General features: G+C 41.3%; 1 protein-coding gene across 4 annotated transcripts in view; it reads right to left on the bottom strand.

Annotated features, from left to right (window-relative positions):
- LOC119161079 (nose resistant to fluoxetine protein 6) overlaps positions 1–26,613 on the bottom strand; it is a 265,186-nt gene that overhangs the window by 51,963 nt on the left and 186,610 nt on the right. For all 4 annotated transcript variants that reach the window (XM_075879976.1, XM_037413410.2, XM_037413411.2 and 1 more), the window contains 4 exons: positions 22,199–22,369; positions 15,385–15,478; positions 15,208–15,300; positions 10,208–10,373 (listed from right to left, as the gene is read on the bottom strand). In XM_075879976.1, the coding sequence (XP_075736091.1) occupies positions 10,208–10,373; positions 15,208–15,300; positions 15,385–15,478; positions 22,199–22,369 (524 nt within the window). The remainder of the gene's footprint in view (positions 1–10,207; positions 10,374–15,207; positions 15,301–15,384; positions 15,479–22,198; positions 22,370–26,613) is intronic.

Genomic DNA, 26,613 nt, shown 5'->3' with positions numbered 1-26,613 from the left:
ACAAGAGGGTGTCATGACGAGAAGCACGAACAGTGTTTTTGGGCAACGGGAGACATTGCGCTGTCTTGGCGCCGGGTGCGCCAAGAAAGCCTGACTGATGACTCTTGGATGATCACCCGTTGGAAGAGCCTTTGGCACAGAATTCATAGCATGGGAAGTGTACGGGACGTTTCCAAATGACAGGAGCCCGTGCGCCTTCTCTGACGATGTGGTAACGAGGTTCCTGTCAGGTAGTGTCCTGGAACCACCAAAGATGCATTGACACCGTACGCAGATGATTCGTTGTGTAGCTGCTGCAGCCGTGGGGTCATGATGTCCAGGACTCAGGAAGCATGGACTGCGTTCCTGGATTGAGAGACCCCCGCTGCCGACGACCCACGAGGTACAGGTGGCTTCAGCCGCAAGGTTCAGTTGTCGAACTGCACCATTGTGAGGAATGAGACAAGAGACAATGTCCTCTTGTCTGATTCCTCACAATGGCTCAGTTGACAAATAAATATATATATATATTATATATATATATATACAAGAACACACCGTAATTACTCACATGTACACAAAGATAGAACACCAGACAGACTGAATTTCTTCGAACGATACGTACATCTCATAAGCTTATTCATTGGTGTGATAAATGGCAGATGTCAGTTCATTTTAAAAAGACTGTTTTTACGAAAGTTTCTCACAAATGTAACCCTCTTCATTGCACATATTATGGGAATAATGTTTTCTAGGAGGAGGTGAAACACAACAAGTACCTATGTCTTTAGATTTTGCATGACCTAAACTGGACGATACATATAAAAACTGTAATAAGCATATACAATTAAAAATTTTTTCATCTTAAACACGCTCTCAAGCTTTCCACTCCTGCCATTGGGCTTATTGCATTCAAGGTAATTGTTCTGCATCAATAATTCGGTTTCATCACATTAAAGCCGATATTAGCGAAATGGAAAAATTAAGAGAGCTGTCAGATATACTTATAACAATTTTGGCCATACTTTAATAGCATCTTTATTAGCAAAAGCCAACCTCCCAACTCTAACACAGAGAAATACTGTATTGAGATTGATTATTTTTTTCAATTACTTAAAGGTTACTTTAAGCTAAACTTTTCACACATACTTCATTTTTCAACTTTAAGCTAAACTTATCACTCATACTTCATTTTTCTACTATATGCGTTCACACTGACTTCATTCACCACCCGTAAAAGCACATTCATATATTTGTTTTTCTCCAGGACAATTACCGAATGAAATATTGTTAATAACGATGTTGTTTTGCAGTAATCTTTGAATCTTTTTGCTATGCAGCTTCAGCGATAACTGTGTGTACTTTATTACACGTAGTAGTGTTGATTATTTCAATCACTGCAGTATTTATTCTGTACTAGTGGTCATCTTGAATACAGGGCTTATTTAATATTACTGGATGCCCTTGTGCTTGTTTATTGCTAATTGTAATTTTTTCGTCTTTTTTTCATCTTCTGAAAGTCTGTACATAATTTGTTTTATTTTTATTTCGTTTGCCAATTTGTAAACTTACCAAATGTATACCCACTCTGCTAAAACGTTCTCTGAGGATTGCAGTGTTCATAAATAAATAAAAAAATAAATCGTCACACTTCTATAATTCTTGCACCCTAAACATTGTCCAACAAAAATAGGAATTTTTCGCCAAGAGTAATTATTGCAACCCTAATTATTGCAGCCATAATGTCGTCTGCTCTTTCTAACTACTGATGATGATAGCACATGACAGCCTGATGCCATCTTTTAAGCATTATGCGTACTAATAACGCACGAGGCCCCAATGCAATTCAATGATGATGATTTGTGTGTTGTGTTTTGCGGTCCAAGAGCCATTTGATGGCCAAAGTGTGCTAGGTCATAGGAGAATGATGTGAACAATGATTATGTTAGGTGCCTGTATAAGGGCCTTGAAACTCCTTAAGCTAAAGGGGGTAAAAATAAAGAAGTAATGAAATTGTTACAGTGATATAAAATGTCTAGTGAGATTGGGGGTGAGAGCTCATAATAATAAATTATGGTGGATATATTTGGCATATGCACAAGTGTCTCGCTGGTGCTCTTGCATCCAAGGGATGCAAGAAATGTGCTTTGTTCAATGTAGCCACTGCAGCAGCAATCTCTTTAGAGAGGTAGTGCTATATGAAATGCACGAGTGTATGACATGAAAAGTACGCATGTCTCTTAAAAAGCTAACAATGATTATTGTGTGGAAAGTGGTTCCCTACCGACGAACGTGTTAGAGTGAAGTGGTATCTTTTGATAGTAAATAGAAAGTGTCGTCTTCTTAGCGTGTTGAATTGACTGCACTGAATTAAAATGTGAAATACTGTTAGTGCCTCAACTCATTGTTACTAGACAAAATGTGTGAATGTGTAGTGTGTGTATGTCCTGTTCTTAGTTTGGTAAGTGTTACTTCTGTGTGATGTGATTTTGATACTGGCAGCTAATTACCAAGGTATGGCTTAATAATGTGTAGTTTGTTTTGCGTGTCTTTGTTCTATGTACTGTGCCAGTAAGCTTTGAAGTTTTGTTTCAAAGAAGGTTTTCGATCAAGCACTGGGATAGATATGGATGTATTAGCAGCGCCGCTATCTGGTCCATTATCACGTTTTCATACTTCTCACGGTGTCCTATCACCCAGCATACTACGACATGTTGTTTGAGTAGGTAGACTGTGCATAATAGTGAGTAAAGTGAGACAATAATGGGGCCTGTTTATTAGGAGTTTGCAGAGCTTTTATCACACTGGAAGAATCTTTGCAAAAAATTGCCTATTCTAGTTTTATTTGTTTGATGTGTTTAGCGGCCATAAGTATAGCATAATCTCTCGCTGTGAAGGTCCTTGTATAAGGATGCAGGATGCCAGCTTCCAAAAAGAATGGGCCCACGACAGCGTAGGACACAGAAAAATTAGACTATGAAGCATCTGTGAATAACTCAGCTGGGACATTTGTATTTTTGTTGCAGTTCCTGAAAGATGTATGAATATGTCCAATAGGCAAATGTTTCATAACCTCTAAGAAAGACACATCTCAATCTAAAGGCTGCCATGGTGGCGAGTATGCTGCAGGAGCCGTCAAACTGTATTCGAGTGGCACACCAGTTTCCTCAGCTAGACCCCTCAGGCAAACCGAGCAGGGCTGTCTCAATGAAGCCTGATTTTCAAACAGAGAAGAGCAGGGCAAATCATTGATTGTGCTGTATAAGTGGTGTTTCTTGTCTGCATTAACTTTAAGGTATTATGCAAAAGATATGTAAATTCTCTACAGACAAAACGACTACTCTTTCAATTTGATGGAGAGGCTTTCTATGGAGCTGGTGCGACAAGCACCAGTAAAAAGATAAATGCCCAAATGGTGGTCAGGGTTGAGAATTTGCAAGGCACTTGGTGCTGCAGGCTGATAGATTATCACCCCATAATCTAGACCCATGCGTATAAGGCTTTTATAAACATTTATCAGGCATTTTTTCTCACTGCCTGATCGTGTTTGTGACAAAATTTTGCACTCATTCATTGCTTTCAGGCACTTGTTTTTGAGATTTTCATAGTGAAATACTAATGTGAGTTTTTTGTCCGAAATTCCGGCTAAAAATTTTTGTTCAGATTTCACTGGTAGCCGCTGACTGTGCAGGTCAATGTCCTGACCGGAGTGGAGACCTCTGTTTCTTCTAAGTAAAGTGCATGTGCTTTTTTGTGGGCAGACAAGAATGGATTCACTCTTAGTTGTTAATCCATTCTTGTATGCCCACTTGGTTACAATATTTAAGGCAATGCTAGACCTGGCACTCGCATATTGCGAGGTTGCATGATTTGTAACCTCTCTGCATGTTGTCAATATATGTGCAATAGAACATATTGCGTGGAATGCGGGAATGCAAGGTATTTATACTTATAATAAAAAGTGCACATTAGGACGCCTCCTTGCAGCACTCCAGTCCCCTGAACAAGTGTTCGAGACAAAACATTCCCCACTTGGACACAGAAAGTGCGATTGGACAAATAACGTTGAATTATGTTCAGCATGTTACTTTGGACACCTAAGTGTGACAGGTCTCTCAGAATGCCAAAGCACCATGTAGTGCCGTACACATTTTTCATATCGGGGAACAAAAAAAGGGAGAATTGTTCGTGGATAAAAACGTCTCAGATATGTGCTTTGATGCATACCAAATGGTTGACAGAGGGTCTACCTTCTCAAAAACCACAATGCTTCCAGTCAAGTAGACTGTTAGTTTCAAGAAAGAGTATAAGTCGGTGATTTATCATCTTTTTGCATTGTGTACATAGACAGCTTGTGAGTGCGATGGGCCTGTGACTCGTAATAGAGAATGGATGCCCCATTTCAAAATAATAATGACAATAGCCTCTTTCAATGAGAAAGGAATGTTGCTGGAAAACCAGATGGCATTGTACAGGGAAAGTAAGATTCTTTGTGGTCACCTCCAGTTCCAATCAATATTTCGACGAAACCGTGTCTCATAGTGTCGAAAGATATTGTAATTGTAAGCAGCAGGTATGATGGCACAAAGAGTGTCATGCGAGGCCGAGTGCACGGCAGGCATTAACTGATGGCTTTCTTCACCACTTGTCAAGCTCTTGGGACCAATAAGCACTCACGCACTTTGTGTACTGTTGCCGTTACTCCCACGTGCATAACTTGCCAATGAGCATCGGCAAATAGCAGCTCAGTGAAAGGATGTCAACTTGGAAGTAGCAACTGATGCTTCACGTCCGAGCTGTCTTTAAGGCTCTGCAGCTTTCCACTAGCGCGTAGGGGCCCATTCTCAGCCCTAAATGGGTGTAGTTGCGCTACCCACGGTTCACCATGCGAACATTTGTTCAGTAACCAACTTTTCTCACGAGGAAATCATTTTGTTTGAACTTGCCCAATCCATTATTTCTTGGCTGCTAATATTTGTTCATCAGAGACAAATCCATCTTTCTTAATCTTGAACTTAGCATTGGAGACACAGAGCATGATGGTAAGTGGGTCCTCTCGATTAACTTCCCTGTGTGAGCAGTAGTATCGAGGGTCATCCATTGATTTCTTGTCAAACAAATCTTCAGAGTGGCCGGAAAAAATGTACTGACGAAACACGGTATTGTAGTTTTTGGTCAGTTCTTTGGGTTTATAGATACGTTTATTCAGCTCTTGCAAGCAATAAATAGTGATGCTGTAGCTGTCTTGAAGCAACTCGGTGTCCTTGCGTTTCTGTGGCATGGCTACTTGGTACCGTTTTTCAATCTTAGCGACTTTACTCTTGACGACAGACAAGGTGTCAGTGTGCTTGTGAGTTGCTTCATTTCTGGTAGCATCTTGTAGCATCCAACATTGCTTCAATTCCAGTAGCATTCAACATCGGAAGGAAATCTAGTATGCTTTTCTCCAAGTCTTTGCGTTCTTGAGCTTACACTTGCAGGATGTACGTCATCTCTCCAGATGTCTCGCCCATGATGGTCGTTTTCATGACAAGACCTTGAAGCGTCCAACCAAGGGTGGTCTTGATCATGACCAATTTTCGCACTTCCGTGCTGTGTATAATGTCACCGTGCACAAGCTTCCACAGTTGATCAGATCCAATCAGCAGGCTAATGCCTTTCTCACCGCACTGTCGAGGCACAGTTTGCTCATCTGCCAGCAAGTAATTTTTCTCACGTAGTTTGGCAGCAAACAAGCATTCCATAGCCATTCCTGGGAAGTTGTGGCAATATACCGGCATGGCTATAGCCTTAATGGCATGCTGGGTGTTGTCAAACTGTCTTTGCAGATGAACCTCGACAACCTTGCAAGTTATCACATGAGAACGGATGTCAGAAGCAAACGTTTTCACCAATAGGCATGTTTCTCTAATGATTTTCAGGCTCAAGCACACCAACAGGTCTTCTTTGATGAACATGTGATGACTGCCTGCAATGAAGATGCCTGTGACATAAGACATCTCGCTGAAATCCACGATCGAAGAATGAAAAATTTGTAAACTGATTGCTTCGTCTAGGTGACAACTTCTTATGGCAGTCAACTGCGTACTCTCTGCTTCCTGGGAATCGGTGACATCAGACACATCATTGGGTGACATGTCGACTTTGGAGCTATAATTAGGGTCACATATCGTTGAAGCATGGCTGCCTTTGCATGCTGCGCACACAAACCTCCGCCGGCAGTCGTTCGCATAGTGACCCTTCTTAGTGCATTGATAGCACCACATCCATTTAGCCAGATGGTTCTTTTTTTCAAGTATGGTCAAGGTGGCCCAGCAAGCCTCAGTTCGGTGCTCTGTAGACTTGCAAAAAAGCATTTGTGGCGTACTTGCTTTGATTCTGCCGATGCATGTAGGACCGATGCCGAAAGCATGTTTTCCTTGGTTCTCATGGGGTTTAATAGAGGGCCTCGATTGAGCTCACTGCACTTTTGTTTAGTGCTGTATCGGTGTGTACCGTGATAGCTGTTCGAGTTTCTTGCAATATATTTTGTATCATTCATTGTATTAATGTGAAAATAAAGTCATTGTCATTGTCACTGTCATGCTGTGGTTGCCTTCCATGAATCAGATGTTTCCAAGTATTGTGATTCATCTTGGAGGCATTTATGGCGGTGGAACGCGACACCAATACGCTGAGGCAAGGATTGAAGCATGATGTCAAAGAACATCGCCGAAAAACTGCTCGTTGGGACGTCTAAAACATTGAGGCAGCGGACATTCAAGTGGACTGCGAGAGGACTGTCGTATCCGATGAAAATGTTGCCGGTGGCAGTTCATGAAAAGCTCCCAAGTGCTGCTGTATAATCCTGCTCTTGTCCCTGAACCTTTGTTTCAACAGTTGGATGGCACTCTCATAGCACGCTTCTGTCGTTGGTAGCCGGGCAACTGCAGCTGCAGCTTTACCTACCAGGTAGTTGCGAAGATAGTGAAATTTGTCCGTCGTGCTCAGGATGGCTTCGTGCGGCTAGCTGCATTGAACTGCTCCCAAAATGATGTCCATTGACACACATCCCCGTTAAATGGCTTGACCATCAGCGTTGGGAGACAAGGCCCATTTTTCTGAGACATAGCTGTGGTTGGGGCCGGCAACGTATCAATTGACGTCGACGTAGAGGTCTGCCGTGCGTTGTTGAGGCTGAGCTTTTCAAGGTGGCACCCTAGTCATGTCAGAGTCTCAAGCACCTGATCATCGTAATGTTCCACAGACTGGTACTCATTTTCTAGTTCATCGACCGGAATCGCATCCTCGATTTTATTATTGATCTTGAAGCTTGAAACGGCTTGCGATGAGCTTGTCTATGACTTTGCTGAATGTGGTCTGGTCATTGTTGTCGCTTTCAAATAGCATTGTCGCCTCATTCTTTACCTTCATTAGCTGCATTCGTCTAGCAGCACGTTTAGCTTCTAGGCAGTCCATGTCGTTTATATCACAGCTTACTTGGCTGTAAGGTAGCCTGTTCTGCTCGTTGCTTTCCTGAGTGAGGTTCTGATTAGAATGAGGTTGCTCATGCCGTGGTTCCTAGTAGGAACTCCTTGTAGCCATCACTCATTGTCCGCATCGTTGGGAGCCACTCGTTGTCTCTGGGGTGTCGGCACCGTGTATTTTGCGGAATGCCAGCCTTCGATATGTGAGGCGCCGCCGGAAAGATGAAGCTGCGAGACAAGCAACATCATGCCTTTATGGTGACAAACGAATGCTGAACTGTACATGATGATGATAGTGCTGCACACACTTTTTGGCGGTTGCTGAGGAGACAGCAGCCCACAATCACTACTCCTTTTTTGCACTTTGCCATCTCCGACATTCTTTGCGTTTTGAAAAGGAGGTTTTTCAACATTTCATAGATCACATGATTAGATCCTGGGATGGAATTGCTGTAGCAGTTTAGAGATGCCAGTAGCTTAGCTAAAGAGAAAGGCTGGTTGGAAGTGCCTCATATTTTGTACATTCAGTATCTTGGTTCTGTTTTTCCAGTCTTGCCTTGTAACATTGGAACTTTTGAGAGTAGTGTAATGAGATAGAAACCTGCTCATAGTGTGTTCCTAAGTGTTTGCCGGTCTTCTAAGCTGTAGCTTTGTGTGTCCACTAGGGGGAGTGAATATGCTTTTCCTTCTACCCTTCTGACCCTGTTCCAGATCTTACCCTCATGTGTATAGGAAGTAATGCATGATAAAAAATTGTGCCAACTTTCTCTTTTCGCCTGCTGTATGTTTTTCTGCCTTGAAACTTTATGCTCTTGAAATTTGTGAAATTCTCAGTCGTCGGTGATTCTCGATGCAACTTCCATGCTTCGTTTTTTTTTTTGCGCATTTCAACTCTCATTATTTTACCAAGGTGACAGCAGCCTTTGCATCGTTCGCCAGACAGTCCACTTGTTTGTGAAGTACATTTGATTGCAATGTTAATTAAAAAAAAGATGTGAAGCAGTGCACAGCAGCCTCTATGCTTAACTCACACTTGTCAGTTCATGTTAACAAGGTATCTTTTCAAAACTGTTCCCAATCAGCTTTTTCAGTGAGTCATTTAGGAACCCGTGAAGAACGTTCTTATGTCGGTTAACTCAAAACTACAGGAAAATGGTCTCTTCCGTAAAGATTATTTATGGTTTTCTATTGAAGTAGGAGTTGAAGCGATAGAGATACCGTGCTTAGGCCTATGAAGTAGCAGGTATTGTTAGCGAGGCTGTAATATGTAGGCCCTTTTAAATTCAGGAAACACGCACCAGAAGAGAAAAGCAACTGCTCGATTAGGCGACCTCGCTTGTTGCAGCGAAAGTGACCCCATAGAATACTATGCACATTAAAGTCCCCTAGAACGAGATAGGATTGGGAAAGTTAATCTATCAAAAACTACAAATAATGTTATTGCAATTAGTGGTGAGCACGTATGTACAGAGAGCAAATGGTGACGAGTTTATTAAAGAGAACAACTTGAATGGCCACTGCTTTAAACGATGAACGAAGTGGTAAGTGTGTGCATACAATCCCTCGTTTACCAATAATGGCTACCCCTCAAGATGATGCCGTGGCATCATCATGGTCCTTCTGAAAACAATGTAGCTATGAAGAAAGTTGGTGTGTTGAGATTTTAAGTGTGTTTCTTGTACATGTAGCCCTTATTTGGTGAATGCTTGTGTAAAAGTTCTTTGACATCGTCAAGGTTCCTGAGAAAGCCCCCCCCCCCCAATGTTCCTGTGTAAATTTGTAGAAACATGACAAAAATAAAGTAGTGATGTGTGTACAAAAAAAGTGAGTGGCTGTTTAGACGAGAAGTTGGAACTCAAGTAACAGAGCCTTCACTGGGCCCCATTATCAGCTTTTTGGTTTTCTAGGCATGATACAAAAAAATATGCTAATATTTCAGTCACAGGGGTACCATGGTACACCTGGGGCTGAAATGCTTGCACGCATGAGCTGATGGTTCGAGTTTCAGGCCTCACCTAGCGAAATGAAGCCTTGGTACCTGATGACCCTGGAGTCGCTAGTACCTGTTTGCGGGCTGGCCCAGCAGACTGGGTTGCTACCGCCAAGAGTTCAAGTGTTACAGCCAACAGCTCACTCTGCGCAGGCCAAAGGAGAGGCTGGGGCAATTGCGACGTTGCCCCCCAGCGCACCAGACCAGCATAGGGTGTTGTGTAGAATGGTGCGCACCTGTTACACGGTTCCTTCAATGAAATGTTTTCTTTTACTTTCGGAGTGATAATGTCTTTTTCGTTCTTCCAGTTTCGACAGAAACATGAGTATGCTGCATGATCACCATCACAGTTGATGCAGTGAAGAGTGTTTGTACAAATATCAGAGGGGTGTCCTTGGTCTCCACATCTTGCGCAAGTTTCTTGACCTTGGCAGCTTTGCAAGCCATTGGAATATCGCTGACACTTGTCGCGCCATCTAGTGTTAGTAATGCTAGGGCGGACCGCAAGTTTGATGCGACTGTTTCAATGTCTGTAGGTAGTACACTAGATGCAAATGTTAAAATGATGTGCTTGGTAGGTATTTCCTTGCCATCGCATCTGATGATGATTCCTTTGGCATGAGTGACATTGTGTTCTTTCCAACCTATAGGAGCTCTTGTTCAGACAGCCCGAAGAAGTGTGCATTGCAGTGGAAAGTATTGTACCCTTCATACCTTTCAGTGTATTTGCTTTCAATACTTCAGTACATGATTGGTAACTTTTTATGCTCACCATGCGCTCAGAGTGGACAAAGTTGTTCACGTTGAGCAGCACAGCCCACCAGTTGCGGCGACAGGCATCTACTTCAGGCAAGATCTTCTCCTTCCAGATTGGACCAGAACCAAGCAGAGGCACCAGAGTGAAGAAGCACAACAGCATCATGCAGCCAGGGGTCAGTCTGACAAAATGTGTGTAACAGCCAAAAAATGTAGTGGTTGATTTATTTTCCAGTTTAGATATTTCAATAATCAACCCTCTGTAGTTGGTATGAGCCACTGAACCATAAGCCCCTACATTTTTGCGTAACTGCCTGTGCTGTTTTTCTCTGTCTGCACCAAATTTTTTCAGCCAAGCATTTTTAAGGGTCAACTTTCGAGTTAGTCATGATCAAAAATTATGTCTAAAGTGTAAATCTTGTGGTTGCCAATAGTATGTGCACTAGTATTCCAAGAGATCTACAAAAGGTACTGATCATATTCACACTGTTAAGAAATCAATAAGTGTAGACATTAGAGGGGAAATCTTGCACATGCATATGAACTAGAAAAATTAAAGGTGGAGTTGGTGTATGAACCATTACGTGCACTCTTTATGCTGATGAAGACAAAATGAAGCATCAGATGTTGTTACAAACGCGATTGTAGTATTTTGCAGAGCATCACACAAGTTATAGGACCAGTGCAATGTAAGCCTGCTAAAGCAGCAGCAATGAAAATGCCAATTTATAGACCACGTTCAAAATATCACAACATTTACTGGTATTTTAATAAAATGGCAAGTATCATGTCACCTGACTTTAAAAATATCAAGATTTCTATTGATTAAACAATGATGATCTATGAGATTAAATGAAATGAATGCACGTGACCCCTAACTAATCTTTTTGTGTGTGGGTGTGTGTGTGAGTGTTGGGTAGATTTTAGGAGTCATTCAGGCCCTTAAGTACGGCCAAAAAATGCAACCACGGAAAACTAGGACATGGTCGCTCGATCTCTATTCTTTGGTACAGCCCCCCCAAGTTAGCTTCCAAATGGAGCAGCGCACGTGAAAGCAAAAGTTGACTGACTGGCCATGACAGCAGCTGATGGTGCTGCACATCAGCTTGCTGATCGCTTTTGTACTTTTTGACCTCTCTATTGCACCGAGTCTTGCGAAGGTGTAATCCCACTCATCCTCCATATTTTGCAAAAGTTGTATCCTGCCGTTGTGTGATCAATGCGATTTTGTTCTCCTAGACTACCATTAGGTTTTAAAGTCTGCACTCTGTATCAAGAAGTTGCCAAGCCCATTTCAAGCTACCTGAGTGGAGATCTTAGGAGTTCGCTTTAAAACATACTCCAGTCTTTTTTGGAAACATTTTCCTAGAAATCTCTCCACTTCTTAAATCTTGGAAGATTTGTGTAATATATCATGTGTATGAACGGCTATTCATAAAGAATCATTACTGATAATTGTGTGAATCATATTATACCTAAATGTATGTTGCAGAAATAAGTACATCACGACATGCAAATAAGTGTGCTGGGTATACCTTTATAAAATACTATACACATTTAAATTTGGCTATTTATTTGATACTGAAGTTGAAGTCATTTTGTTTTAATCATTCACAATAACATTTTTACAAGGTTGAGTTGCCATACTAGCAAGAGCAAGATGAAAATCATGTACTTCCTCATTGCTTCCAATGGAGAGCTGAACTCACCATGTCTATTTAATGGAGTACACGTATGATGAACCATCTAGTACCTCTAAAAACTTTATTGTTGGACTAGTCAGTCATGCATGACTAGTGTAGACATATAACTGCAAGCATACATATTAGACAAGTACAGATTCACTTCATACACAACACCCGTCTATTGACACACATATAATAATAAACATGTGGTATTCTTTAATGCATAAAGTGCAGTTTCACTCAAACTGAGAAAAAAATCATTTTTTGATACTGGTAATATCGCTAGGCCTATGCCAACAATGTTTTTGCCAGTGTGCTCACGGTACCAAAATACCTCAAAGTTTTTATTGCGGCTAAAATATATGTAGTATATCGCCCGCTACTGTAGGTATTTAGAAGAAAATCTGGGTTTCACTCAGAGATTGTAAAATATAATTTTGGCTTGAATGAGCTTGTGAAAAAGTTTAAATTACAGTGATTTAATGATGATCATCAATGTCATCATTATAATCAGCCTGTCTATGCCCACTGCAGGATAAAGGCCTCTTCCATGTTCTGCCAGTCCACTCGGTCCTGTGCTTGCTGCTGCTGCTGCTTTGTACCCACAAGCTTCCTAATCTCATCTGCCCCCTAACTTTCTGACTCTTCTCTCCCACTTGCCTTCTTGGGAATCTTGGTAGTTACCCTTAATGACCAAGAGTTATCCTGTCTATGCAGTACGTGCTGGGCCATGTCCATTTTTTCTTCTTGAAGGAATGATATAGCGATATAATTCAGAACAGACTGCTGAGTTAGCTGGCATGTTATATTCAATGAAGCCATAGCATAGAAAACTACAAGCATGTGCAAGATTCCCCTTGAAAGGGGTGAAAGTTGATTGTAGTGCTGCCTCCCCTACTTTGTGCCCAACCCCCTTCCTACCGTCTTTATAGGTAACTATAGCCTTCAGCCCCCCTTGTGTGCATGCCTATGGTGAAAACACAGAAACCAACGAAGAGTAAAGAATGTGTGCTACTCGCAAATATATGTTAATGTTGCTTGAGTTGTGAGTAGCGCAACTAACTGTGGAAAAAATGCACAATAGCAAAAAACTAGGACACAGAGAAAACAGGTTGTATGCAGCCATGTTGGTTGTTTTGACAGTGCTAATTTAATAGATCTGGCTCACTTTGATTAAAACAGCTGCAGAATTAGGCTGGTTTATCACATGTAATCACCTTTTTGAGTACACATAACTCTTCAAAATAGCCAAATCTTTCATTACAGTAGTGTTAAAAGTGAAAGAAACTTAGGCTCGCTTTCCACTCTCTTGCAGTTTAGCCCAGCTTCAATTTCAAGAATTGGCTCTTTTAGAAAAAAAAAAACACCATAAATATTTGCCCATGCAAAATATACCCTAAGTCTATTTCACAATTAAAAAAAGAAGAGTGGGCAAAGGGAGGCAGTACTCATAACTATTAACAGGAATGAGTTTCTCATGTATTTATTTTTTTGTCATGCATGTTTATACAGGCTTTAAGCAACATGTCTACACTAGAGGTAGCTGCATATAAATCCAAATTAGTAATCCAGCAAAACGAGCTGGGTTTTAAGTGAGTCGTCTAGATGTCTATTGCTTTGCATAGACCCCTAGTTTGAATTTATGTGCAGGCACCTCTGATGTACAAGTATCAAGTGATCTCTATATGCTCATTCATGAGGGAAAGATATATATGAGAAACCCTTTGTTGCTAATAAACAGTTCCGCATAAGGCTCATCTTCATCTTTAATAATAATAATAATAATAATAATAATAATATAATAATAATAATGATAATAATAATAATAATAATAATAATAATAATAATAATAATAATAATAATAATAATAATAATAATAATAATAATAATAATAATAATAATAATATGTTGTAGTTGATGTGCCAAAACCACATTATGATCACGAGCTATGCAAAAGTGGAGGGCTTTGAAAATTTTCAACCATCTGGTGTTTTTTAACATGCAGTGACATCGTATTGTACGCAGGCCTTTAGTGCACATAGTACACAAGCCTTAAGTGCCCTGTGCACTACACTGAAATCAGACTCTTGTGACTAGGTTCTTTCTTGTGTTTGTCATTTTATTCCTTGTGCCCATATGTCTCACCCAGTCAATGGCTTCTGATCTAGCTAAAGTGATAGCGGTTCATTATGGGAGAAGTGGGGCGCAGTATGTAACACGGACTAGAGGAGAGAACCACAACACATGCGCACAGTCCGTGTTACGTACCGTGCCCCACTTCTTCCATAATGAACCTTTACCAACTAGCCCAAATAGCTGTTTTGCTACAATACAAAGTGATAGCAGCCTGTTCATGCGAGCATCTCATGATGAAGCATGACAAAGCATTGATCAGAACTACATGAAACTGCCCGAGCAGATAGCTCACGGTGGCTGAAGGGAGCTTTGGAAGAAACACCAGCATCTTTGATAGCCGAGTGCCATAGCTGACACAGGGAGTAGAAAGGGAACTACCACTTTCACAAGCAGAGAGGAGCATTCGGCTGGTCGCACCTAAGGGGAGAAATTGAGCGGTGATGGCAAGGGAAGCTTATGAACATATTAACATTGATGAATCATCAGGAAATCAGCTCTGCTGCAATTTTCCAGGTTTTCTTTGATTGTATTAAGTATATTGCATAACTTCCTGTGAATAAATGCACAGGTATATGTCAATATCATAATCATAAAATACATGGCTACATGTCGATATAATAGTAGCATCATATTGCTTTCAATAAGGAAGATGGCATTCGAGTATGTAAGAGAAGGTAGCTGTGCTGAGTCGTTACAGGCCAAGCAAACTTTCTATAATGAAAGGGTCCTGATAGTAGTTAGGCATTACCAACCTCATGATGCACTCCAATGACTCGAACGGATTTGTTTAGGAATGAACCAGAACTCAGGTGTTATGGATGGGAATTACGACTGAGATAGAGGTTCTCATTTAAAATGCTTCAAAATTTCAGAAATTAGAGCAATATTGCCATCATTGATTTTGTGTTTTTCTATTCGAACCATGCCACCTGCTGCAGAGGTCGTTATAGTCAAGACCACGCCAGTTGCAAGGGCCACAATCCCCATTCTAAGTGGCTAGGCCAAACACTCAAAAGAATGTACTGTGAATGGTACTTTGTACTAGTGTCAGTGTTTGTGCTTCCACTATGTTTAGCAAGTGGAAAGCACATTATTAGCCCATTGTAGTTTGGCTGCTTCAGTTTTCCGCTGTCTGTTTATACACACACAAACCATGCAGTGCTCATGTGATTAGGCATGACAAAGTTGTGCTCACCTCAAGTACCTGTAGAGGAAAATGCCCAAAGTCTGCTTCTTCACATTTTTCTTGTCAAGACTCCTTATCACATTCATTGCTAAGAGGAGGCCACTGCACAGCACAAAAACACCGGGATGTCGGCCAAGAGTGGAGTTGGATAATATGGACACATGAGCAACTTAGTTTTTCAGGTACCTAAGAAAGAAAAAAGTGTCCACGGCTAGAAGGCCATTGACGATGACTTGGAAGAAAAGTGACTCCACAGCAGGTATGAGAAATTTGAGGCCTCCTATAAAAGAGACAGACAAAAGTGGCAACAATTTCTGAAAAGTTTTCACTCCCAACAGTGACATTCTATCATGAAAAGACTCACAACAATATATTTAATACTTCACATTTGTAACATTGTAAAAGCAAATATTTAGGTATGCTTGCATATGCATGTATGAAACAACTGCAACTGGTTGCTACATGCTAGGCAGCACAGCTGTGGCAATATAGTTCAGATACATGGTTCAACTGCTAAATGCATTTCAGTGTAGCCTACTCATATAATTAGATAAAAATCAAACTGCTAAGTCTAAATAAAGCACTGCGAGCACAGTGTCCTTCAATTTTTTAGTATAAGTTCAGGTCATTTCACATGAAGTGCACTATGAAATCGGAGGAAACCGTGCTTAAGAATGTGCACCATTATGCGTACGGAGGAAGCGAGATACGCTGACCCTGCCTAGGTGAAAGAAAAGGGTTACAGCATATGCCTCTTTTTTGGTCTGTGCCGCAAGAGGAGGACACACTTGTTAAAAGCAGTGCCCTTTGACCTACAAACATTGTAGAGTGCAATTGCTGCAAATACCTGCTTTAAATGGACATTTTGAATGCTGGTAAAGCATTGCTTTCGCTATCAGAACTTGTTTTTGAATGTTTCTGACTTTTTGGAAATTATACACATGCTTTCTGAGGTGATATTGGGTGGTGAAACTTTGATTTTACTTGATCAATAATTTTATTTTTCAAAACATTGTTAACCAGTATGCTTCAGCTTTTCCAGAAATTATTTCTCACACTGATAAGCCATATTTTTGCTTTTTTCATTTGTGATTATCTGCATCAGAGAGACCTCCTCGTAGAGATATCGTGCTATATATTCAGTTAGAGAAACACGTTGCCCAGCATGCTTTATATATTATCATTATTATTTTATCGTTGTGGGATTTTCGCACTGGCAAGGAAGCCAATCTGGTTAGAAGTGAAGTGATGAGAAAGATGCTCTACTGTCATGCGGTCCCCCCATGTTGCTTAATAAGTATGTTGATGCCCTAATAATATTAATGAATATCTCTCTTACATGTGATTATGAATAATGTTTTAATGTGGGTCAATGATTATAATAAGGGGAATAATTCTAATTTAAAATGTCGCAATTAATTTATAGAGAATGTAGGTGAAAATGCATATGAACATTTATAGAGACTGCACGCAAACAAACCTCAAGTTTTTGCATGTTTTCACATGCCTTACTTTGGTTAGAGTTGAAATAGTTTTTGTCAGAAAATATTTATCCTTTGCTGTTGTTAAGCACCATTCATAAAAATATACTTTGACCACGTAAGATTTTAAAATTTATAACATGCACCTGTGTAATGATGTCTTGTTTTTTTTTTAAGTATTACACCAAAAAAGTCACTGCCATTGACATTTTTCATGTAATTGGAAGTTATGTAAGAATAAATACAGTGTGCCTTGTCTTCTTTTTTTAAATATGTTAGCAATTATTTGAACACTTGAGCACATTTTTGCATCCAACGTTTCCGACACAGGGATGCTCTGTATGAAGTCAGAATTGACCACACCGCCCAGTGCGTCGATTTTCCATGTGCGATAAAAAGCTTGTGCAGGTTGTAAACGGTTAAAGTTCAATCAAAAATAAAATTTGCCAACTGGCTCTGTTGGTTAAAGGAAGGAGTGCCGATTGGAGGGGGGGAGGGAGGGTTCTTGCTGCAATGCTTAGAAAGGTACTGTGAAACTTGATAATAAAGATGCAATCTACCCGCTGGTACAAGTGCTATCTTCACTGAAATCAGTACACAACTCATATCCTAGTAAGCACTGTGCTCTCGCTGGTTCTTTCCCTCTCGAGATACAAAAACACCAAAAATTGCTCTCTCACTAGAGCAGCCATTTATAGAGTTACGCCAGATGAGTTAGCTACTAGACCGAGCATTTAAGATTGCACATATGAAGTACACAAACGGACAAATGACTGGATAATCAGGGGTGGTCTAGCAAGTTCACTATTCTGAGCATGAAAAAAAGGATACCTTGAAGCACTTTCGGGGCCAATTTGTAGCAGAAGAAACTGTTTTAAAGCTGAAAAAATTGTTTTGGAGTAAGTATGAAGCTAGAAAACTTAGATTTAGGATTTCTAGGGGCAACACAACCATATGTCTAAAATTTAGAGCATATATTCTTGCTGCTAAGGCCAACATTCAGAGAGAAAACAAAAATGAGACTGCATGTGTTAATAAAATAATGTCCTGTGCTACTTTAACATCAACAGGCGAGACATTCACTGTGGTCAAATATTAGTCACCAGGTGATCATGACATATTTTTTTCTGGGAATGAAACGTGTAAAAACTAGGCTTGTGCGAATAGTAAACTTTAGGCTCTAAGTGAGTTCGAAGTGAATAGTGATTTGGTTCAAATAACTTCAAAACAAACTCGAATAGTGAGTGCCACATATAATATATTATAGAAAAATGAGCATATTTGTTGTGACTACACAAAGCTATGCAATATAACTTAATTGATATAAATTTCCTGGAAATGTCATTCTTTTTGGTTTAAAGAAATGGTTTTGCGAGGTTAAACCACACATATCAATCAATCAATCAATCAATCAATCAATAAAAAAAATTGGAAAAAAGCTTTGAATACTATCAGAGTTCACTTTCGATAGAATTCAATTGATAACATGTAACAAACGTCACTTAAAAGTTTATTATACTTGGAGCGTATAAGCCGGTATAACAGGCTCTTAAACTTAAAAGAATGATAAACCAATGTGAGAGTGGTATGTTCGTTTAACTTTAAAGTGGGGCTTTACGGCAGTGCATATTTTTTTTATTAGGTATGCTCACAGTAGACCACTGCTGCATTGCAGTCGCCGAACATGCTGAGACGTTGGATCACCAGATAAATTTCGAAGCGACGGTCAATCTTGAAAGCAAGCCGAAGTGGAGGAGAACTTTGTTACTTGAGTCATGGCACAGAGGACAGCCAATAACATCAACAACTCTCTTGGAACCTTTCCCCCAGTGTATACAGATACAATGCTCTCCACGGCAAAACAAGAGAGAGAGAGAGTGGGTAAATTATCCGCCCTGCGAGTGCTTTGAAGGTGCTGCTGCTATGTAGCTTTGCAGTCACCCCTGAGGAAGGAACCAAGACGATTTCGAAACGTCGGGTTTCATCAAAACCTTTAGTTGGAGCCTAATCATCTCCTAGTTTCATACCCAACCAGACAGACTTCTGTCGGACGTTTACATTCAAGTCAATCAGCCAAGACTTCAGACATGATACCATGCAGCTCGTCAAGCGCTACCTACGCATTAAGGAAGGCATCTCAGTCTTCAGGATTCATCTTGACTTCAGCCGCAGCTGCAAAAACAGGAAATTCGTTCCTCAAAGCCTGTGCCTAAAACGACCTGTCTCAGCCCCGGAAGGCTTGCAGGTTGTCACAAGAGCCGAAAAACAACTGATCAACGCCCGCCTTCATGAAGTTGATGCCTCTCTATGGAAAAAGAATTTGAACTCTTCTTCGCCAAGCGTCACTTTGAGCACTGCATCCCTGAGTTGATGTCTGGAGTCGTCGCGTTCACGGACTTTGTTGTGGCATCGACAGCAAAAAAACACCGGACCACTCAGGATAAGAAACTCTCCTACATGTTGAGCTGGTGTTCCACCCAAAGCATCCAGAATTCAAGGTTTCTTACCGATCTTTCATCTCGTGCACACACTGATCGGGAAACCTCTGTTCTGGCAAAGGGACACGGTTATAACATGTCAATGACGCCCCGTCCACCGAAACTTGTCACGGCTGTGGAGGAAAAGCCGACAAGAGTGATTCGACGCTGATGTTGGACAGCGGGGACTACAATCAGAAAGTTTCAGCTTTTTTAGAAGGGGACACAGACACGCAGCTAGTAAAGGACCCAACGAAGCAAACCCAGACACAGCTAAACAGCTACTTGCTGAAATTTTCAAGCATTACCCGGGTCTCAGAACTTTTTACCTGCGACTAATTTGTCGTAACGGATTCACACAGAGTTTCCGTGGACTACCGAAAATTCACAAGCCTGACATCCCCCTCTGACCAATTGTAGACTTTACTTTCTCCCCGTGCCGAGCCCTTTCAAAATTTCTACATCGAATCTTCGCCCCCCTTACCCGGAAGACACCAACTCATTTCCGCAACTCCACTTCATGCAGTTAGCGTTAGATGTGAGCATCGACGATGACGAGAGCCTGGTCTCACTTGACGTCATTTCATTGTTCACCAATGTGCCAGTGCCCTTAGCTGTCGATTGATTTGTGAGGTTTAACGTCCCAAAACCACCATTTGATTATGAGAGACGCCGCAGTAGAGGGCTCCGGAAATTTTGACCACCTGGGATTCTTTAACGTGCACCCAAATCTGAGTACACGGGCCTACAACATTTCCGCCTCCAACGGAAATGCAGCCGCCGCAGCCGGAAATCGAACCCGCGACCTGCGGGTCAGCAGCCGAGTACCTTAGCCACTAGACCACCGCGGCGGGGCGTGCCCTTAGCTGTCTCCTCTGCCTGTTCTGCTCTTGAGGGGAACGCAATTAAGCCTGAGTGAAAGGATTCCTTTGGCAATTGACGAGCTCTGCTGTCTACTGGAGTTCTGCCTGTCCAGTACATACTTCTCATATACAAAGGAACTATTTTCAGGCTGAACAGTGGAACCCCGATAGGAGCTTCAATCTCCGTCACGATGGCAGACCTGACCATAGAGTACATAGAAGAAAAAGCACTCAGCTCCTTCTCGCCATGACCCAAGCTTTTTCTCCGTTACATGGACGATTGCTTTTGCGTCATGAAATTGAAAACTTCAGACAGCCCTTAAATTCTGTGCACCCAGCCATACCATTTATGACCGAGTGTGAAAACTACCACTGCCTGCCCTTTCTCGACGTCCAGGTGGCAAGAAAGCGCAACAGCTTGGAGTTCTCCGTTCAGAGGAATCCAACGCACACTCTTCAGTACCTTCAGTTTCATTCTTCCCACCCCACCTACTACAAGGCCTCGGTTGTGACCATGCTACTTTAGAGAGCTAAGAACTTATGCTCCAGTGACACAGAGCGAAAGAAATTACGTGGACCTCAGAAAAAACGGATACACAAAAAACTTCATTTGAGCCTCCACCCGCTGCGCAGAGTAACAGAGGATACGAAAACCCCAATTAACACTAATTGGCAGCCCCTCGAAATGCCTACCGGTCCCATACGTTCAGGGAACCAGCGAGATATTGGCGCAGTTCTTCAAGAAGGAAGGGGTTCGCATCGCACACGTGTCTTCGTGTACGCTAGGCCTCCTCCTCCCCCGCCCGAAAGACCGGCCAACAATGAACAGGACCCCTGGTGTTGCTTACAAAATTCTCTGCGCCGAGTGTCCCTCTTCGTATATTGGCGAGACGAAAAACCTATAGTAACGACTGAAGCAACACGCCAACGATGTGCGGAAGCTCTACAAAGAGCGCAGGGCAATCGCTGAACATGCTGAGACATTGGATCACCGAATAAATTTGGAAACGACGGCCATCCTTGAAAGCGAGTCGAACTGGTGGAGAAGGTTATTACGCGAGTCGTGGCACGTACAGAGGACAGCCCATAACATCAACCGCTCTTTCGAAACCCTTCCCCCAGTGTATACACACGGACTGGTCTCCACGGCAAAACGAGAGAGAGAGAGGGGGGTTATTATCCACCCCGCGAGTGCTTTGAAGATGCCGCTGCTACGTAGTCCTGCAGTCACCCCTGAGGAAGGAACTAAATCGGTTTCGAAACGTCGGGTTTCTGCAAAACTTTTGGTTGTAGTCTAAATCATCTTGCAGATGTCTGTGGCAGAGCAAAAGTCTTTTTTATTCGTTTTAGGGGGGGGGGGGCTATTGTAACCATACTTTATTTAGGTGTGTGCGTGCAGTCGTATGTGTTGACGTATATAAAGATGCGAAATTGAACTTTTTTTTCGGAAGGATAAGAATGGGTGAGCTCGACCTCCAATCCCGCCGCTTGGCTGCGCAAGTGACAGGTGTCTTATGATTCCTGTGTGCACGTTATTAGCATTGACAAATGTGGTCAATATTGTCCAATTGATGGAAACACATGGCGCAATGTTTTTTTGACATTTTAGCAATGCCTATGGGCAACAGTGTTCTAACGTGATTACACGAAAGCATTACCATTCAGCCAATGTTAGAAGATAGCATGGCAGGAATATAACAGCAACATAGTGTGCTACTAAGAAAAGCAATAGGCAGCATGAAGGTCGCCTCATTTCCTGCAGCGGCCGCGTTTAAGTATGCCTGTATTTTGTCCAGTCCTTCCAGGTGTAGGATGCAAAAATAATGAGATATGCTTGGCTTACTTTGTATAACATTACACTTTATTGCTTTCCCATTCGATGCTTCATCCTTGCGACGAAATTGTGCTTCACTGTTTCATTTGCACTGTGTCGACCCATATACTCTCTCTCGCTTAAAAGAGGCCAGCCTCTAGCTTAATTCTGCATTTTTATGTTATAGAAAAAACAGGCTCATTCTGATAGTGAAAGCAGTTCTAATGCGTTATTATGTTCCAAAGCTATTGAATCTGTAGTTTGGCAACAGTATGTAGGGCGATATCAGTTTGCACTTCCTGGACGCCTAGTATAGTCACGAAACAAAGGAGGCTAATTCTGCTTCCTAGGTTCGATTGTACCTACGCACTGCTTGGAATTCAACGTTGAGGTAAGTCTGCGACAGCACAACCCAGAACATGGTGATGACACGGATGCCGTGTAGGCACTGCATAGCTGAGGGCACGTCCTCTGTCGTCAGGAGTTGCTTCAGGTTGCGGAAGACGCCGAATGTAGCCAGCACGCTCTTGTCCGCTTCTGAGTTTGGCAGCAGAGAGAGTAAAAAAAACAAGTTTGGTTACTGGAACAACATTTTATTTACTACAAAGATAAAGTCGTATATGGTGCTGAAATATTGCCCGTTAACGTAATGTACACAGCACGCTCAAAGTGAAACATTCAGTTTGAAACAAATATAGTAATAAACATAGTAAATGTTTCGCAGAACACACAGAGAGGTAGTCGAGAGTCCATTATTCGTTTATACCAAATGCCCTGCAGGAAGACGTGCATTATATACAGGTCCCGTGACGTAAAGCGTGATTACTTTATGCAACTTTTTGCTCTTATTGGCCACGTTGGACATATAATTATTAATAATTAACAATGATTGCAAGAAGAGTATAGTGGATATTATGAGAAGTAATTGTGATATGAATGTTAAGAACCTCCCGTGCAGTGGTCTAGTGGCCAAGGTACTCGGCTGCAGACTAGCAGGTCGCGTGATCGAATCCCGGCTTCGCCAGCATTTTCAATGAAGCCGGAAATGCCGTAAGCCCGTGTGCTCAAAATTTGGTGCACATTAATGAACTCCAGGAGGTCAACATTTCCGGAGCCCTCCACTACGACGTCTCTCATAATCAAATCGTGGTTTTGGAATGTTAAATCCCACATATCATTCTATGAATGTAAATATTAAAAAATAAAAGTGGATGAGAAGATAAATTGTCATGTCCGATGCTCTTCCACTCAGCTACAGTGATGGTCATTCCTCTGTTCTTGTTATATCTAGGGTATATGTGTGCATTTAAACGTGGGAAGGCCATTCAGCGCCACATATCTTACGTTTCAATGCACATATATACCCCATAAAGTGGACGCAGGGATGATCGCCACCGTAGCTCAGTGGTAGAGTATCGGATGTGTTTTTCGAAGGTCGCAGGTTCGAATCCTGCCAGTAGCAAGTTATCTTTTCATCCACTTCTTTTTCTTCACATTTATGTTATAAGTACTTCTTAACACAAGGAACCCCTCAGACTGTCTTTAAAAATTGAACCTAATAGCAATATACTGTCCTTTGCGCGTACTTCAAACACTTAGCGCATACTTTTTATTGCATGATGTTACTCAAGTTGTTTATATTGTGAATTACTACAACGTAATCGATAAAGTTCAATGTGCCATGCGTCGGTGAAGCTTTTGCGTATGACTGGGCTAAAGATTACACAGAATGCAGCCATACGTGCCATATTCAGCCTTATACGCGCATATTTGCCCATTGTTTAAACCACGGGTAAATATGCACGTGAAATCTTTCCAAACTTGCTGTGCACCCACTACAATGGCTTAAAATATTAGGCACAGTAGTGTGTGTACCTTTTTCAGTAGGTGGTCGCCCTTAAACCATGAAGACATTATAATAATCACGTTCTGACGCCCAATGGCAATGTATGCTTGTACCATGCACTAATACTGTGTGGTACGAACATTTACATTACAAATACTTCTAATAACTTGCCCTATACTTGGCATCATTGACTGCTAGTTCTCATTAATATCGTGTCAAACAGAGATAAATTACTCCATTAGTTCAGACCTATTTTCTTCAAATATATATGTATTGTGGCTTCTGAAAATATCCATATTAATTAATCAAATGCATCGGCTATACTGCACATGTAACTTACAGTTCTTGTGTGTATACTCATGTAATGATTAATCAATATTGTCGCATGAGGCGTACATAATAGACCTTTTTCAAGCACACGATCGCCGCCAACTGATAATCAGGTGCTCATGGGAAAAGCTGATTCGCCGCAGCCGCCACCGCAACGAGCACGCGGCCCTCTAGCTTTCTGCAGACTTTAGCTTTCCGTTTGTGCTGTTGCTGTGCAAGTGATTCTGTCATCAAGTGAACTTGGTAAATTGCAAAATAATACAGCGTGATTCACTCACTAACTTCAGCATTTAGCTGCGACGGCCTGCCTACTATTTCAACCTGCTCACTGTTAAACCAGCCAAGCGGCTCAGTGCTTCAGTTTTATTGTTATCCTTGAAAGCCAATACCCCTTCGGCTTAAACAAAAAACAAAACACACAATATGATTGCCTAAAAGATACAGGAGAAGCCTAACATTCATGAATACATTAAGAATATCAAGAATCAATGGCCATCAGAACAGTTGACGAGTAAATTGTAATGTTCTGGTATTCAAAGAGTGTACTAGAAATAGCCGATATTCTGTAAAATAAAGTAAATTCAATAGACCGTGTGCACGTCGCTAGCACGATATGCACATATCAACTTTTCTTGGCATTGTAATTACAGGGTGGAATAAAAAAACTCCCAGGGTGAAAAGAAAGAAGAAGGACAAGAAAATAAATATACACAGTGAGAAGGCTCACTCACAACTGAAAGGTTATTGCACCTGATAAAAAGGTATGTATGAAAATTGGGTTCATCATGCATGTTACAAAGAGGCAAAGGAAGGCAAGTAACTAAGACGTGTTTACCGTCGAATAATGAATAAGCTAAGTTTGGTGGTTTTTACCATACGCCTCCAAGATTACTTGCATAGTCTGTCTGGATAGGGTGACTGGGCAGAGTTTCTGCATCTCCGAAGATGAAATTACATTTGCATGACTGAGTATACGAGGTGCGATTAGACGGCTGAATTCAATAATTTTCAGTGGTCTCTGAAGCACGTGTTAACTCATCAACCAGTCTGGAGTCTGGTTGATGAGCCAACACACACACACACACACACACACACACACACACACACACACACACGCGCACACACACACACACGCATGCACGCACGCACACACACACACACACACATACACACACACACATGCACACACACACACACGTGTGTGTGTGTGTTTTTTTGTGTGTGTATGTGTGTGAACAGCCAAAAGAGGAATTCGGTTAGCAGCCCCTTCACAACAAATGGAAGAAAATTGGCATGTCTCTGATAGTATTTTTATCTGCCCACTACAAACCCACAATGACCTTTTAGACACTGCAGAACAAATGTAAGTAAGGTGTGGTTAACACAACACTCACCCCCTATCGTTTCCCAACATTCTCTGAGAGTGGGCGAGCTACGCATATACATGAAATAACTGCAGTATTTTTGGTTTTTTCATGGGTGGAGGCCATCCATATTAATTTTTTTCCAATGTAAATGAGCTATTCCTAAATAAATGATACAGCCGCCTATACGATATGATACGCTGAACACCGCGCCTCCTTGAGGTTACCAATTCGCAGCTGGAAACTATTTATTTATTTATTTATTTGCTAATACTGCCAACCCTCATAGAGGGTCATAACAGAGAGGACATACATAAAGAATGTACAATATTCATAAAGTTTCTGAATACCTTGACGACTCACAATGAAAACTGATATTCTCTTAATTAACAACTCAACATTCAAAATAACAATTTAGGAACAATTCAGAATTCACAGTCATTTTTCAAAATATTTACTATGAACATGAAGTCACTTACATCACTTGGCACTGAAAAAAAAATTCAATTTAGCAATCACATAAATGCACTTCTACAGCTTTTTGGAAGTCAGTGACATATTTTAAAACAACAATTTCGTTCGGAAGTCTGTTCCACATTTCTATGACATGTGGAAAAAAAATATCGAAATGTATCAGTATTTGTTTGTTATGGTTTCATGACGCAATCGTGGTTAGTTCCGGGATTTCTTTTGCCTGGAGAATGTAAATATTTGAGCTTATCTATCTTCGGTTGATCGTGCATTGTTTGGAACAACACTTTCAGCCTATATTTATTTCTACGCAGCTAGAGGGGATCTAGGTTGCGCCTGCATAACATCAGTGTGATTGATTTCTACCTTTGGTACTATGAACAAATAAAGCCCGCCGCTAGTCTCTGTATTCTTTCTAGCTTCTTCTTAAGAGTAACTTAATGAAGACTCCAAACAACGGATAAATATTCTAGTACTGTCCTAATGAATGTGGTGTATGCAATATGTTTTACGTCGTACGATGCATCCTGCAGCTTCTACCTCAATAGATATAACTTTTGATAGCATTTTGTGCAAACGCTATTTATATGCTCATTCCATGTTAATTTTTGCGTAATTGTTACCCCGAGGTTTTTGTACTAGGTCGTATTTACCAACAAGTGTTCACCAATGCTGTACAAAAAGGAATGAATTGTTTTCTTTTCGCTGATGTGTGTATATGTAGATTTAGGATAATTTATTGCCATTTTCCAGTTCCTACATCAGTTATT

This window comes from Rhipicephalus microplus, chromosome X, assembly GCF_043290135.1.
Source record: "Rhipicephalus microplus isolate Deutch F79 chromosome X, USDA_Rmic, whole genome shotgun sequence".
Classification (NCBI taxonomy): domain Eukaryota; kingdom Metazoa; phylum Arthropoda; class Arachnida; order Ixodida; family Ixodidae; genus Rhipicephalus; species Rhipicephalus microplus.
The sequence above is the reverse complement of the archived record's forward strand: the minus strand, read 5'-3'. Positions and strand labels throughout refer to the sequence as shown.